This window comes from Vipera ursinii (genome assembly GCF_947247035.1).
Source record: "Vipera ursinii genome assembly, chromosome: 2".
Classification (NCBI taxonomy): Eukaryota; Metazoa; Chordata; class Lepidosauria; order Squamata; family Viperidae; genus Vipera; species Vipera ursinii.
This window is the reverse complement of record NC_139513.1, coordinates 49,416,393-49,433,708: the sequence shown is the minus strand read 5'-3', so window position 1 is coordinate 49,433,708 and position 17,316 is coordinate 49,416,393. Positions and strand designations below refer to the sequence as shown.

Genomic DNA, 17,316 nt, shown 5'->3' with positions numbered 1-17,316 from the left:
GGTATCAATTTTGTTGCAATGTCCCAGAGTCAAATTTCATTTTCAGTTATAAAGCTATAACTATTAGACAGTTTTATTAATATTTGAGTATTCAAACTATTTTGCATGTCATTACTCTAATATACCCATGTAAAGTAGATTAATAGTATTCTCTTAAATCAGGCTATCTAAATGAGTCACAACATAGACTTGTCTAGGAACTGTGTGCCCCACAAAGTTTCTTAGAAGAAATGTGGGTAAAAATATGATCTGTCAGGATATTTTATATATTATTGCATAATTGTATATTATATTTAAATGCCTTATTATGTATAATTACTGTTAATACCTTGATAAATCAATAATAAATCTCATAATGGTCAACTCAGTAATGTAGCATGTACCCATCTATAAAACACATCACATTATTGAATAAAATTTGCAAATAACAAATTGGACTATTCTTTGGCATGAGTAAATGTTTGATCAAATGCCTGATGTTTTTAGCAGAAATGTGGGGAATTTAAATATCCTTGTACATCTTCCTAACTCAGAATATTCTATACTGTGAGAGAACAACATACCAATGACATGGTTATAATGTCTTAGTCTAGTAGCCTCTTCATAATGAAAAGTATGGCCCTGACCATACAAAAGGTTGTGTATTTCCTTTTCCACCAAAACATTACAGCTTAATAAATTCTGAGAGCAACCTACAATATCAACATGTTTTACTTAGTTTTCCAAAATTGAATTATTTTCATATTGCTACGAAATTAGAATAGTAAGCTATTTAAATAATTTTATTTTTAAAATTGAAAGTCACCTTAAAACATAAATAGATCTGTTCATTTTGGTTGTGGTGCTGTAAGTCACAAAGAAAACCTCTTGAACAAATGCATTTGGAAAATTCAGCTTGGAGAAGCTGAATCTTTCACCAATTCTGGCTGTTCATTTCAAGATTGTTTGGCTGCAGGGACAAAATACTGCATTGTGAAGGGAGCTCGCATTCAGCAAAACCAAAAATTGCAGATGGCACCAGGTGCCTAGGCATCATTGTATTTTTCTGTTCTCTGCTTTAGTGACTATACTGAGGTGAGCTAGAACTTACATTTGCACAATGTATGATTTGAGTGCATTCTATAAATCACATTATTCTGATATGGGCAATTTTGTTCTAAGATTTGTTTTATTATTTTCATTCCCAAGTTGCTGTTTGAAGAGGAGCCCCACCATCTGTTCATGCTTAAGGATAAGTGGTGGAGGTAAGAAGTCACTTCCTAATTTATAGTTAAGAACACAGAATAATTTGTATTAGTATTGGGAACAGAACTTCATATGAAAAAATACTGTATTTTTATATACAGAAATTGAAAATGCTGAATTTGAGAAGGCAGATGAGCAGATGGTAAGATGAGTGCTCAGGAAGACATTTTTTAAGCAGCTCTAGTATTTACTTAGTTTACTTACTTAGTTAGCTACAATATAATGTATTTTCTCCAGCCTGTGCTGTGTAAGGAGATCTAGTCTCAAAAGCATTCTTAATTGTTATATTAATCAGGAAATCTGGTATTTTCTTGGCAACTTAGAATTTTATAATGTTGAAAACTGTGACCATTTTACATGTTACCAGTTTATTTGAGTACTATTAGCCTTTTTTTTACAAAAAATAGTGAAACATTTTGCTATACTCATAAGGAAGAAATAAGTTTGTTTAAAAAATATTAAGTGGCATTTTGAAGAAGCATGCTGAAAAGATGTAATTAGCTATAAATATGTATGATTTTCATGCTGTCTAATGATCAAATGTTACCATATAATAATTCTTGAGTCAGTGATGAGCAAAAGATGCAAAGAAGTTTAACTTCTGCTGAAAATCCTTAGTGAGGTACTAGAAAGAGTAGAGCTACAGATGTTGGTCTATTATATCTTTTTAGGAGTTTGGAAGTTGTAGGTGTTAGAATGGATGCAGAAAGCATCTGATTATTAAACCACTTCCATTCCCGCTGTTAAACAACTCTGTCCTGAAATTAAAAAAATAAATAAATTCAATTATTGTTGTCACAAAATTTTGACTGTGTTACTTTGGTACTTTGGAAATGGGTGGGGATAGATTTAAGTATGGAAATGAGTCTTTCTATTACCATTTTTACAATTTGAAAACCAGTCAATTATCAGACAATTTTCAGGCTTAATTTCTGGAGTTCAATATTAAGCTATTTATAGATATTTGGGAAATGAAGATTGCCTATTTCTGATCTAAATCTGACTAAGGCCTCAATACAAAATGACAAACCGTATTGCGTTCACAAAGTATTTATAGCTGATGGTAGGTAAATAGAGAATTTAGTACTGTGACAATTCTGTTACTCACCTATAAACACCTTAGGGATTCTGCAGAAAGCTCATTTCAATCTTCGTAAATAAATTGGCTGCATATAATATCACACAGCCATTTTGGCCATCATAATCACATGAACTATTAGATATTTTCTCCAATATAAATATATTTATGGATATAACTTAATACTGCATTTTGTCACGATTTAAAACTTTATGCAAAATGTTTTATCATTTTATAAAGTTTTTGCATGTGATCTTACAGATTAAACTAAATGTGTGGATCTTTAGGTAATTTTCACTGCTTCAAGTAAGTTTCCTTTTTAGCAGTTTTGCTTTAGCTTTGCCTGGCTCTTTTTTCTACTTATACTGTTTGTCTGTTTCTCCTGCCTGAACTTCCTGAAGAACAAATTTGTCCTTAAAATTCTAAATAAGATCCACTTGTACTGCCATTTTGGCTTAGCAGTAAACCTGTCCTAGTAAACCTGCTGACTCTGCCTATAGGTATGGCTAATTTGGGTCAATGACTTGGTTATCTAAGCTGTTAACATAACAAATGAATTAAATAAATGTACAAAAATTGAATACTGGTTTCATCTACCTGAAGACATCATTAACAACAAACAGTGGCTTCATATTCTAGTTTTTCTGGATGGATAAGGCCAAGGCCTCTGCTCCCATTCACAGTAAGAGTTTATCCCAACAGTTGCTTTAATGGTCTTTCCTTCAGGCTATGAAGTGACACAAAAATATGCAGGCATAATTTGATGTCTCCTGTTAGACTCAGTAATGAAGCCAGCAAGTGCTACTGTCTTTACATCTTCATTGGAATTTTAAGGATAACTTAAGGAAAGCAATTAGAGGATTTCCTGTTTGTAGAATAAACATCCACCAGAATTTTTCATAATATGGGGTGAGGCTGGAGCTGAGAGAGGAGGCACGTTTTCACCCGTGTATATCAGAACCTGATCTTTTAATTAGAAACAGATTTATAGTAAAACAAGTGTCAGAACTACTCTACAGATTATCTGTAGAGTCTGATCTATGGCAGTGAGGTGATGGAAGCTGTAGTCAAACCAAGAGGCAGCTTTTTCAGGCAAGCTACTACAGTTCAAGCGGTACTGTTCATTTCTCTTCACTTCTTTTCCACGTCCTAGTCATTGTGACACTCCAAGCTTAGTAAAAGGAAAAGATGGCCAGAAAAATGCTGCTTCCCTCATTTTCTTGTCATTGTAAGGAGAACTACTTCAACCATGTGTGGCAGAGTGCCACTGCAAGAATCAGGATAGAGCGTTCTGCTACACACAATGCCTAACAGTTGTGTCACTTTCTTGCACATATCTAGCAGTTTTGCACGAAGCATCTAGATCACGGGTTGGCAAACCGCGGCTCCGGAGCCGCATGAGGCTCTTTAAGCCATCTCCTATGGCTCCCAGTCCTCCTCCGCCATGTGCAGTTCCGAAAAAAAAGTGGGATTAAAAAAGTTCAATCAATCAATTCAAACTTCTCACACAAAAAAAACTCGCGAAGTTTGAATTGATTGGTTGAACTTCTTTGGTTTGTGGGACTGCCCACAAGTCGTTTGTGGGACTGCCCACAAGTCGTTTGTGGGACTGCCCACAAGCCGTTTGTGGGACTGCCCACAAACCTTTTTGCTTCTTCAGACTGCGCATGGCAGCAGCAGAGGAAGAGATGGGAGGACCAGAAAGGTGAGTGGGCCTTTTTTCTACCTGTTGTGAGGGTGGGGGCAGCCAGTCTTGGGGTGCCCTGGGCCTCCCTCTTCCCTGCTCAGTAGGTCTCCCCTCGTTCTGCTCTGCCACCGCCTCTGCTAGCCCAGTGGGGGGTCCACCGCGGGTCTCTTCCAAGAGATTCCCCCACGGTGCCTGCCAGGCCTGCTGACCTTGGCAACAAATCCAAACCATTGGCACACCTCCCCCATCGCTGTTTGTGCAGGAACCCAGAGGCGTCCGCGCCACCGCATGGGGATCCGCCTGCCCAGGGCTTGGTGGCATCAGAGGTGGCAGTTCCTCTTTATGCACCCTGTCTGAATGGGCACCGTTTACCCCTCCCCTCCCTCATGGCAATGCAGCACATTCAGTCTCCAGATTCTGCCGCAATGTCGCCTCCGCCGCCCCCTTTGTCTCTGCTGCCTGGTCTGAAGGAAGAGGAGCTGAAGGCATCAGCTCCGCCAGCCTCCACCACGCCCTTCTCTCCGCTGCCTGGCCCAAAGAAAGAGGCACCACTTCGGCCAGACAGCAGAGAAAATGGGGTGGCAGAGGCTGGCGGAGCTGCTGCCTTCGACTCCTCTTCCTTTGGGCTGGGCAGCTGAAAGAAGGGCGTGGCGGAGGCTGGCGGAGCTGCTGCCTTTGTCTCCTCTTCCTTCGGGCCAGGCAGCTGAAAGAAGGGCATGGTGGAGGCTGGCAGAGCTGCTGACTTCACCTCCTTTTCCTTCAGGCCAGGCAGCTGAAAGAAGGGGGCAGTGGAGGCTGGTGGAGCTGCTGCCTTCACCTCCTCTTCCTTCGGGCCAGGCAACGGAGAATACGGGGCACCTCCAGCGTCTCTGTGAGCACACTAGGCTGCTGCAACAGCAGCCACCACTTTCCTGTTGCTTATGCCCGGCAGACAGGCGGTGCTGCCCAAAACAGCGAGCGCAGCGGTACCACACCGGACCTGGAGCACCTCCAGCATCTCTCAGTGAGCGTACTAGGGCCTCCCCAACAGCAGCTGCTGCCGGCAGAGCGATTGCCCAGCCCTTGAGGCCTGCTGCTGCCATGGGAGCCATCACGGGAATTTGTTTCTACGGGGGAGGCGGAGGCTGACAGAGATGCGGCAGACCTCCAGCGTTTCTCTCACTGCTGCCTCCACCACTACTGTCGTCGGCTTCTGCTACAGCCGAAGCACCAGCGTCTCTTGCCGACTGCACTAGGCTGCTGCAACAGCAGCCATTCCCACCGCCACTTTCCTGTTGCTTATGCCCAGCAGGCAGGCGGTGCTGCCATAGCTGCCAAAGACGGCGAGCGCAGCAGCCCCACACCAGGCCTGGAGCACCTCTAGTGTCTCTCGGTGAGCGCACTAGGCCGCCCCAACAGCAGCCGCTGGTGCCGGAGTGATTGCCCGGCCTGCTGCTGCCATTGGGGCCAGCACGGGAATTTGTTTCTGCTGGGAGGTGGAGGCTGATGGAGATGCAGCAGACCTCCAGCGTCTCTCTCGCCGCCGCCTCCATTGCTACTGTCGTCAGCTTCTGCTATGGCCGAACCCGGGCAGCTTCCTCCATCACCAGCAGAGGTTCTCCGGTTTCATCAGAACCAAGCAGCAAGTGGAAAAATTAGCAGTAGCAACACTACCGGGAGCGGTTTCAATCGTCCCCTTCATTGCCAAGCGTCCTCATGGAAGTCAATGGAGGCGCCATGGCTGGCCTTTTGAGAATGAGAGCAAGAGAGAAGCATTTTCAAGCAAAGTGTGAGTGAATAGAGGGAGAGGGAAGCTTTTTTGAGCAAAGTGTGAGTGAATGAGAGAGCGAGAGAGCTTTTGCAAACAAAACGGAGGGGGCAGGGTGGGTGCATGTCTCGCCTTAGGCTCCACTCTTCAATCAAACCCTGTTCTGCATATGCGCACATGCATGTGCATGCACACACATTTTTTGCGGATCCCAGTTTTTCCTTTTGTGACAGAACTGGTTCCGAGTGGCTCTTTCACTGTATCAGGTTGCCGACCCCTCATCTAGATGATAAATATGGAACCAGTCTAATGTCTGACTAGTGCTCTGCAAAGTATCAGGTAGATATTAGGTATGCGTGATCTGTCCTGTTGCCCAAATGAAAATGGTGAGTAAAGTCATCCATTGTCTAGTAGGTAGGGATTTGCTTGCAGTTGTCAAATATGACAAGAGTTGGACAGATCCCAGCCTCTGCTGATTCATTACTGCAGTGGCCACCAAAGTACCATAAGCCATGCATACAGCAAGGCTTGTGTTGGGAGATGATGGAAAACCTGATTATAATATTGGACTAGGTAAATACTAAGTTAGACAGCCTTATCTATGGGATGGGAATGAAACATGCTGCATCATGACAATACATCCTTAAATTTGAATTGTTTATAGATGAGCTTTAAGCATAATTAATTAGGCCACAAATAGTTTACTAGCCATACCAGCTTGTAGGTGGATCCAGTGAATCTGAACGATTTATTGCTTAGCCATCCTACTGTATTAGATGGCATAGTTGTACCAAGGAATATCATATGAGAGATGTACAAGCCTGAGAGGAGAAAAAAAATTGAGAAATTTGGGAGAAAATGATTGTTCTTTTTTCTCTATTCATTTTTCCCTCAAGACATTTTATTATTTTTTCTCCAAAAACCAAATTCCAAAAATAAATTTAAAGAATAAGTATATATTCCTTGTATTTTCTTTTTCAGTAATGCTTTACATGGTTAATATGTGAAATACATTATACTAGAAATATGAACACCTTATGTATGAGTTGGAAACAACGTGATGGCAGATAATCTTTGAAATGGTAGCAAAATCCATGAAATGAAGTAGAAGTAGAAACTGCTAATAGCACTTCAGATTCAGATTCTGAAAACAAATCTGTTAAATCTAAGAGTTTTGAGCATTGCTTCTCACTATATAGCTTTGCTTCCTCTGAAAATAAAAGTTTTTTTTTGCAGGGGTTGACTTTATTTTTTTGAATACAGTATGTGCCTTGATAAGATTGCTAATAATTTTACATTTTCTCAGCATTGTTTGCCTATCTACCTGCTTCTCCTAATAAAAAATGAACAGATGCTATATTACTTGTAGCATCATTTCTCACAATAAATAAAAATAAAACCAATGCATTTTAATTATTGGAATTAATTATACTTTTTAAGATTCATACTACAAACATATTTAAAAAAAATACATATAATATTTTTAAGACACTAATGATAGATTTTTGTATATATTTCAGTTTGTTCAATGTTTGTGTTTTACCAAAACATGGGAAAATATTTTTTCACCCATTGTTTTATTTTTTAGCAATATTATACCACTAGATATTTCCTGCATTATGAGATAAAATTCATAGTTTTATTTCATATCATTCTGACTTTTTTCCCCTGCTTCTAGCATAGCAGCATTTTTTCAGAGAAGCATGGCTTATAGTTTTCAGTTCTTTGTTTGGACTTTTTTCTTAATAAAAACAAATTTTACATAAGTTTTTTTTTAAAAATCCCATTTATATCCTGCCCTTCTCCGAAGACTCAGGGCGGCTTACAATCTAAAGCACAAATCAATGTGCTTAGCAATAGCCTTCATTCTATGTATATGCCTGCTTATTAGGGCTTTCGGGGGGGCCCAAGCGGCAAGTTGTATTTCTGCACTCAATAGATAATACATTTAAATCTCCATGGTGAAAAGATGCTTCATAAGGTGCTTTAGAATTTGAGGGAAGAGTAAACTAATTGCATGTTTTCACATGGATATATATTAATCTGTGCATGATGGATAACTTTAGGTTTTTCTTTAACATTAGATAAGCATGAGACCAGCGTGGCACAGCTGTATGTATATACACAATTGAAGCAATTGCACACTTTATTGGCTGACAATCTTGGCATTTTTTAGCAAAAAACAAAAACAAAATTTAAAGACCCAACACATTTGTGTTTGACTTATTAAATAAACTTGCGTTGTCACCTGATGGAGCCTTCTAGTGGTGAACAACCCTATGATGACCCTGATGTTGGAAACAAAACTCAAGATCCAGAAAACAAAAGGCAGCATGAATCTGAACAAAAGCTGTCAAAAATTACCCACAATGCCTTGGAGAACATTAATGTAATTGGTCAAGGTTTGAAGCACCTCTTCCAGCCTCAGCGTAGGAGGTCGTCAGTATCTCCACATGATGTTCAACAAGCTCAGGTTGATATTGAACCTGAAACAGAACTGGAAAACCAAAACACCTGCTGTGCTGAAATTGATGGTGTTTCTACCCACTCTACAGCTCTGAATAGAGTTCTCCAACAAATCAGAGTGCCACCTAAAATGAAGAGAGGAGCAAGCCTTCATAGCAGACGGGGCAAGTCAGATCCTCCGAAAGGAAGTCCTCAGATCAACAGGAAGTCTGTCCCAGATATTAATTCAGGCCGTCCCAGATCCTCATCTACTACTGATGCTCCATCTAATTTATCAATTCTGGAGATGGCCTCTCCTATCTGCTTAGCTGGTGAAGAAGCTGGATCAGCAGATCGGGTGAGTATAGAAAAGTTTATTTTTCTTATAAGATCAGACATGTCAAACTTGCAACGTCACGTGACGTCGTGCAGCGTATCGGAGTCTTTTTGCCATTGCTGGCAATGGGGTGGGCATGGCTTCTGGATGATGCATCCGGCCTGTGGGCCAGCAGTTTGACACCCGTGTTATAAGATACTGAAATGCCATTTTTAAAAGTGTTGAGGAAAAATAGAGGCCAGATTTAAAAAAAATTGGCTATCATACTTTAAGAAGACCATATAAACTTCATTTTTAAATAAAAGAATACATTAGCAAATCAGCTATGTTTTATTATATATGTCCTGATTTCTTTCTTTTTCTTTTTTTGCTTGATTTTCATATATTGTAAAGCTGCCTTGAAATCTGGTTTTGAAGGGTAAGCATATAAATCTAAATAATAGTATAGCTTTCTGGAGAATGTAAACACTCTTGAGTTGTATTGTTTTTAGAGCTTTTAAAAAGTCTTTGGACAAAGTAGAAGCCTTTCATATAAATCATTTCAAAAATAATATTAACCCCCAAATTGGGTTTTTTTGTTTTATATTACCGTAGTTTAAATCCATAAATATATGGATTTGTGTAAAGTAGCCCAACAATTCTATTACATGAAATTGCAGTTGTGGAGTTTAATACTCCTAGATCAGTGGATTTCTTAGTGATGAAGCATTTTCTGCAGTTAATGTTTAACAAGATAAAGGTAATAGATAATGCAGTCTAATTTGCTATCCTATATTCTTTTAATATTCCAAATGTAAAATTATTTATGCATAACTTAGAATTTACCTCATTCTCCAAAATAATATTTAATTCATTGTATTTATATAAATTGTATTTAGATCCCTGACAGAAATGTTTCAGATTTGGCCAAAGGAGTGAATTATTTTTAGTCACTTGTGAATGCATTGTAGTGGCATTTGAATTGAGAGAATTGGCTATTCTGGCTCTGCTGAACCTCTTTCTGATATTTGATAACACTAAGTCCAAAACTAAACTGAATTCTGATCAAGCAAATAATTCTATTCTTTAGAATATCTACATCAATTTTGAGCATATTCAGAATACATTTCTAAGAAATATGAAGGCACCTATTAACACTAGTGATTAGTGCATCTGTAGTAACAAACAATACATCTTTCTCTTCACTATCTCTTCTGAAGAAGTGTGAAGCCCAGTGAAATACAATCTAAAGACATATTTTGTAATATGAACTACCAGTTAAAGTTGACATGGCCACTGCTTTTTCCACTTAAAACCATTAAGTGTAGCTCCACTGTTCAAGATGTATTGTGCTTGTCATTTCACAATCCTAATTGGTATCTAGCAAGTCTTTACTCTTAATATTGTATCTCAGACTTATAAATTTTATTCACATTTACAATACTTCATATAGCTACAACATATAGTTAATTATTAGCATTAATTGAAATGTATTTGGCCAACAGATTTTCCTCCTGCCTTTGACAATAAAGTTCTGTGTATATTCAAATATTCTGGATAATTTCCTTTGTATGAATTTTTTAAAAATGGGTTTTCAAGTTGCGATTTACAGAGAAAGCATATATCATGAATTGCTGATTAAAGAAGAAAACAGCTGTGAAGTTAAAAATATTGACAATTATCTGATCTAAGAACTTCAGTTTCTGTTTATTAAGTTAACTCTGTTAAGGTTAAAATTACTCTTTATTAATCATTCATCAACTACTAACATTTGTTATGCACTCTGTGTGAAATAATTTCTATTAAAATGGATATTCAGAGTTTTTGAGTCTCTAATATTATGTATTGTGGCTAAACCATAGTTATCTTTTGAAATGCGTTATTATTTTGAAGAAATTCATGTATCTTCCAGTAATGTGAAAAAATAGTATGCTGAATAGTTGGGGTTTAAAATCCTGCAAAAGAAAGAGAAAACAAAGAAAGAATAATCTCTGTAGAATAATCTGCCAATTGTATTCAGTCATTATGCATTGCCTAGCCTTTCTCCCTAGTCAGGATATAAAAATGTATTGAAAGGATCAGAGGATTGTTATATTTTTTCTACAGCTGTTTGAGCATTTTCAGGATGTAATTACTATTTCATTGCCATGTTTGCATCATGTGTATTTCATTCCTCAGGATTAATAGGCCTGCCAGCAAATCATACGTTAAAACATAAGCATTCAATCTTTGCCATTAATTTGCAAACTGAATGCAGTTTATCCCCCTGTTTAAATTTGGTAATATCTCTCTTAATTCAGGCAGATTAGTTTTGACATTTCTGACATCCAGTAAAGCAGTTAGTGTATTTAATGAGTGCCCTATTAAACAAAACATAGACTATTTTATTATGACAACTGCAAGGGCTTTCTATTTAGTTGAAACTCCTAGCTGTTTTCTAATCTCAAAATTGCACATACAGTGTCACAGGCAATAATTTTTCCATTTAAAATTTGGCCAAATGTTCAAACTCTGCTGTAGCCATCCAGTAACATTTCCTTAACACTGAATAAAAATTGTGCATTTATCTTATGTCATCTGAAATGTGAATGCAATTTGATAATTTTAAATTTGGTAGGGAGTTTGTGGTCTTGCTGATTTATATTTAATTCACTTAAGTAGTTTGGCAATGAAATTTTCATTCATTTCATTTTATTAAATTTATATGCCACCCTTCTCCCTAAGGACTCAGGGCGACTCACAACAATAAAAATTAAAAAACGTAAAGTAAAAAATTTACAAGAGAATTAAACAATAAATACAAAATTACAAAACAATTTAACCCAGTAAAAGTCTAATTAAAAATCGTAGTCAGTCCAGGCCCGCTTGTTGGAACAACCATTTTTGAATTAAAATCGAGAATACAAGTAGCATAAAGTACTCAGTGAGGCATATAGTTGATAAGTACTGTTGAAGGAAAAGTCTTCTTCATGGTTCAGTCCAAGCCGGGGATAAACAACATGGCGACTGCTTTAGAAAGACGGTTGCAGTTTATTGAAGAGGAGAGCCAGACAGGAAGATGGCTCTGGAATAAAAAAAAAGAGGGGGAGCACATGTAGGGAGTGGGTTTTTATACCTTCTTGAGCCTTTTGTTTGGAGTTGTTTCCTGTTCCTGTTTGAGGCTATTTCCTGTGTCATGTATTCTGACCTGAGTCTGGGTGTGCCCTTTGGCATCTGTGGGTTAATCCTATTATGTCCTGTCTTAGAGTTTGGGTGGGGTATGTAGATTTTAGGTGTCTTTGTCTTCTTAATCTTCTAACTGGGGCATCCAACCTTCCTGGATTATTTACATCTGTATTTTCTGGTTTCTGCTTGGGGCAGGGAGACTTGGGGCTATTAAGAAAACTGGGCATGCTTTTCTGCCTCTTTAAGATCCTTTGAGGAAATATATTTTTCTGCCCTTTTAATATTTCCTTCTCTGGGGAGCTGACTTCCCACAGTACAATCTCTCAATAAGAAGCCATATGTTGATTTAAATTCTTTTTTTCTTTATTGTTTTCAGCATTAGGGGTATTTGAAACAAAAAGAGAATTCTAGACAGAATAGTAATTTTAAATGCAGATATTTTATCCAGCAGTGATTATGAAAGAGGATGCAATTTGTTCAAAAGAATACAAACAATTGAAAAGGAGGCAGAAATGTTACACATACTCATTCCTTCTCTGAAATCCAGATGAATTATTTGATACAGTTATTGCAAGAAAGAATAAATAAAACCAATGCTGTTGTTGCTGTCCCTTAACATGTACCCAACCGAATAGATATGGATGATGCCTTTTGAAAGAAAATTGCAGATCTTTAAAAAGGGAAGAAATCTTAGCAGTTGAATGCAGTAATTACTTTGGTATCTGCTGTGAGACAGATTTGGACTAGTGCAGTCTTATCCAGGAATCCTTGACTTGTGTTGCTGACAGTTTCTCCTTCAAAGGGTGAAGGAAGGGAAGACACAATAGAATTAGTTATATTTGACTTCATCTTAATCAGTAGGGAAGACTTAGTTGAGGAGGTAGGAGGAAACATGTAATTGTGAGAAAATGACCATATAATGCTGGAGTTAATGATTTTTTTTATTTTTTATTTATTTTATTTTAATCCCATTTATATCCCGCCCTTCTCTGAAGACTCAGGGCGGCTTACAATCTAAGCACAAATCAATGTGCTTAGCAGTAGCCTTCATTCTATGTATATGCCTGCTTATTAGGGCTTTCACACACACCCCAAGTGGCATTATTACAAAGTCAGCTTATTGCCCCCAACAATCTGGGTCCTCATTTTACCTACCTGGGAAGGATGGAAGGCTGAGTCAACCTTGAGCCTGGTGGGACTCGAACCTGCACTAATTGCAGGCAGCTGGTGTTACTTAAGGAGGCATTAGCCCACTGCTCCACCAAGGCTCCACATTTTAAGGGAATTCAGAGCTGAATGAGAACATGTGCCTCGGTTTTGTTTCTTTTTTTGTTTTGTTTTTCAGAAAAAAAGATGTTAATTATTTCAGGGCTTTGTAAACAGGATCCCACGGTAGGAGAGGCTAATAAAGAAAGAAGCTGAATATGGACAGGTGAACTAGATAAGGCAATCGAGAAGGCACAGTTCCAATTAGCAAAAAAAAGACGACGACGACAATATGAGGAAAAAAACCTCTAATAGTTTTAATTAAAACTAAACCTATTAAAAGGGGTCGCGATGGGTCGGACACGACTTCGCAACTAACAACAACAAAACGATCTGAAAAGCAGCTAGTTTTAGTGGTGTTGGTAGTTGGAGGAAGGCAAATGACAGTTACCCACAATAACAGAGAAGGAATGAAGAAAGCAAAAAAGCCTCAAACACCTGAGCAAAGGATGCTAAGGGTATTGAAACGGGCTTCTTTACATGTGCTCAAAAGAAAAGAGCCAATATACAAAATGCTTGGTAAAGATAGCAAAATTGTTAACATTTTAAAAAACATTGTAAATTCCTAGTTTGATCCATCTTCTCCAACAAAGGGATTTGGAATATAACGATACGTGTCCCAATATGTGTTCTTGATTTTTAAGAAATTTGAAAAACAAACAGAACGCTGAAAATAGTTTTGTAAAAATTCTCATGAATTATGCGTAAAAGCAGGAAGGTGTGGTCACTTTAACAGAAGTACAGTTGTGTATGGACAGCATTCTTCTTCTAGAATAAGAATGCTACACACTAGTCTTGAAAATTCTTTCAGTTATGATGACAAAATCCTCAATTTGTAATTATATTCTGTGGAGGAATTTTGGTGAGTTTAAATGATGGGAAATTTGCAGGCAACCTTAATTATTAATGGTGTGGTCATCTACCTGGTTGTTCTTTTAAAGGAAATACCAGCTTTCTTAAAGAACTGGAACTCCCCTCTGCACCAAATAATCTTAAGCCAGAACTGTTTTGGAATATCAGCTCATTATGGGTTAACAGTGATGTACCTTAGTTAATTAATTGAGCTATTCATTATATTACACACAATGTATACACATGAATCTCAGTCAACAAACGTACAACACGAGTTTGTGATTCTTAATTGGAGAGCTATCTTGTAATGATTTAGCATTGCTTTTCAGTTAAGAATCTTAAGCTTGATCAGTGTTCCCAAATAATAATTCCTTTGTACAGTCTAAATCTTCAAGCAGAGTTGTACAAAACATGTGATTCTGCTTGAGTGATTATTATTATATTATAGAGAAACTCCAGTGGTAGCAAATCTCGATGCACTAGAATACTACCTAACAGAAAGTGCTGAATTATTTCTTAAGAGTCAAATAAGTACTTAATATTTCTTAAACTTGTCTTTAGACCAAACGTAACCAGTAATAACTGAGCACAAGAATACGCAAAATGATTAAATGGACAATTTCTCTTGGAATAGTGGTCAGTAGAAAATTGAAAATTTAACAGAAGAGTCATGGAAGAAGAACCAAATAGCCCAAGATCCCTGGGTGAAGTAAGTAAAAGAAAATATTGGAAGTATTGTATTAAGGTCTTAGATGGCAATAAAATACAGTATCTTAAGACTACAGAGTATAAAACTACCTCCAGTGAGAGAAATTAAGACTCCTTAGTTCAGGGGTCTTCAAACTTGGCCCTTTTATGACTTGTGGACTTCAACTCCCAGAATTCCTCAGCCAGCTTTGCTGGCTGAGGAATTCTGGGAGTTGAAGTCCACAAGTCATAAAAGGGCCAACTTTGAAGACCCCTGCCTTAGTTAATGTAGCTATATATGTTTTGTCTACTGCTGTCTTCTATTTTAATAATCATGTGCCCGTTAAACAATTAAAAAGAATAGTCTTTATAGCATAACTTTTATCCATTTTACTTAGAATCTGTTATGTGACTGTGCTTATTGAATTCCTGAGGAAAATACAATGGTTTTACCTAAAAACAGTTTTGTACTATTTCAGGTTATGCCATTCATCATTGTTAAAATTGACTGCCATTCCAATGGTGTTACATTTCTCTGCATTTATCATTTATCAGTTTTCGATTAGGTAACAAGTTTTTATAGTACTAGGCAATTTGGTTTACTTTCACAGCAGAGAAAATTAGATTTCATTTGGTAATGTAAAATCTCTCACATGGATTTACATATATTAAAGTGACGTTATGGTGGGCAGGCAGAAATTGTAATTGTATGCATTAAGTGCTGTGTTGTATTCAGTGAGGCGTTTTATCCTGATATACATGGATCAGATATGTTTTTGTAAATCAAAATTATAATGTATAAGGTGGAAAACAAAGAGGTATCTTGGGGTTTTTTCTAGTTCATTACTAAATATTTTGTAGTTTGGCTTCGTCGTGAAAAGAAAAGACGCTTAAGTTTAAATAATCTAGAAAGAGAGAGTTTCTTTTTGTTTTGTTTTATTTGAAACTGGTCTGGTTCTTTCCCCAGATCTTCCAGCACTCTTTTGTTCACCTTGGGTTTAATTGTAATGAATTCAGGCCATAACACCCCACCAGGAACAACTCTGTGATAACATTTTGTGGGTTCTGGTTCGTAAGAAACAAAAGCTAATGTTTTGTGTAGTCCATAGAAGAAAACAATAGAACTTGTAATAAGTCTCTGGCTACTTTGTGCTTTATCCGTAAAAGTAGGTGATAATACCATAGGTCCAGTGCACCAAACTTCAGATTAACTGGCCAAGAAAATGTTTTTTATTTTAAAAATGTATAGCAAGCTATGGAAGCAACAATTAAGCACCATTTTTACAGTTAGTGAAACACACAAAAACATGGGTAAAATGCAACACATAAGCCTATGAGCTTCACATTAACAAATTCCCTTATTTCAATATTGACTTATATTTTTTACGAACACGTATGCATGCTGCATATTTTTGCATTTGCAATCTCTGCAGAGATCAACAAATTTTACTTACTTTGGCCAATTAAGTCAGTTATCTCTGCGTAGCATGACATGATTTTAGAGCAGAACCACCTGGTCTCACCCCAAACCAGATATGACTGGAGCCAGCAGCAATGGCAGCTGTCATTAATGTTTCTTTTGTTTGATGCTGAGGTCTGATTATTATTTTAGACACAAGGGAGTGAACTGGATCTTAGTCATTGTCCAATGGCAGTTTTGTAAATATCTAATAAAGGCAGCTGGTTTTAAGGATAATCAGAAGCTCCATCTTTTCCACATCACCTATTTTATAATTCTCTTATCTGGGACCCATAACTGCCTACTGCCAGGAGTTCGATCCCAATCAGCTCGAGGTTTACTCAGGATTCCACCCTTCTGAGGTTGGTAAAATGAGGACCCAGATTGTTGGGGGCAATTTGCTGACTCTGTAAATCACTTAGAGTGGGCTGTAAAGCACTAGGAAGCTGTAAAGTGCTATTACTATTTTGTGGGAGTACAGCATGCTGTGAGGAAAATACAGGAACATTGTGAGTCCCACTATAAAGAGAGTACTATATCTATTTTTCTTCTGCTCACTGACGTAACATAACATACAGTGAGGGGAAAAATATTTGATCCCCTGCTGATTTTGTACGTTTGCCCACTGACAAACGATCAGTTTATAATTTTAATGATAGGTTTATTTTAACAGTGAGAGACAGAATAACAACAAAAAATCCAGAAAAACGCATTTCAAAAACCTTATAAATTGATTTGTATTTTAATGACTGAAGTATTTGATCCCTTTGCAAAACATGAATTAGTACTTGGTGGCAAAACCCTTGTTGGCAATCACAGAGGTCAGATGTCTTTTGTAGTTGGCCACCAGGTTTGCACACATCTCAGGAGGGATTTTGTCCCACTCCTCTTTGCAGATCCTCTCCAAGTCATTAAGGTTTCAAGACTGACGTTTGGCAGCTCAAACCTTCAGCTCCCTCCACAGATTTTCTATGGGATTAAGGTCTGGACACTGACTAGGCCACTCCAGGATCTTAATGTGCTTCTTCTTGAGCCACTCCTTTGTTGCCTTGGCTGTGTGTTTTGGGTCATTGCCATGCTGGAATACCCATCCATGACCCATTTTCAATGCCTTGGCGGAGGGAAGGAGGTTCTCACTCAAGATTTGATGATACATGGCCCCGTCCATCGTCCCTTTGATGTAGTGAAGTTGTCCTGTTCCCTTAGCAGAAAAACACCCCCAAAGCAGAATGTTCCACCTCTATGTTTGATGGTGGGGATTCCTCCTCCTCCAAATATGGTGAGTTGAGTTGATGCCAAAGAACTTGATTTTGGTCTCATCTGACCACAACATTTCACCCAGTTCTCCTCTGAATTATTCAGATGTTCA

General features: G+C 37.9%; 1 protein-coding gene across 2 annotated transcripts in view; it reads left to right on the top strand.

Moving 5' to 3' along the window:
* The window catches only part of TMCC1 (transmembrane and coiled-coil domain family 1), a 126,750-nt gene that overhangs the window by 10,581 nt on the left and 98,853 nt on the right, over positions 1-17,316 (top strand). Inside the window, exons 2-3 of one of the 2 annotated variants that reach the window (XM_083353831.1) lie at positions 1,189-1,244; positions 7,842-8,560. In XM_083353831.1, the coding sequence (XP_083209957.1) occupies positions 8,009-8,560 (552 nt within the window). In that variant the 5' untranslated portion in view covers positions 1,189-1,244; positions 7,842-8,008. The remainder of the gene's footprint in view (positions 1-1,188; positions 1,245-7,841; positions 8,561-17,316) is intronic. The other variant, XM_083353832.1, reaches the window with a different exon arrangement.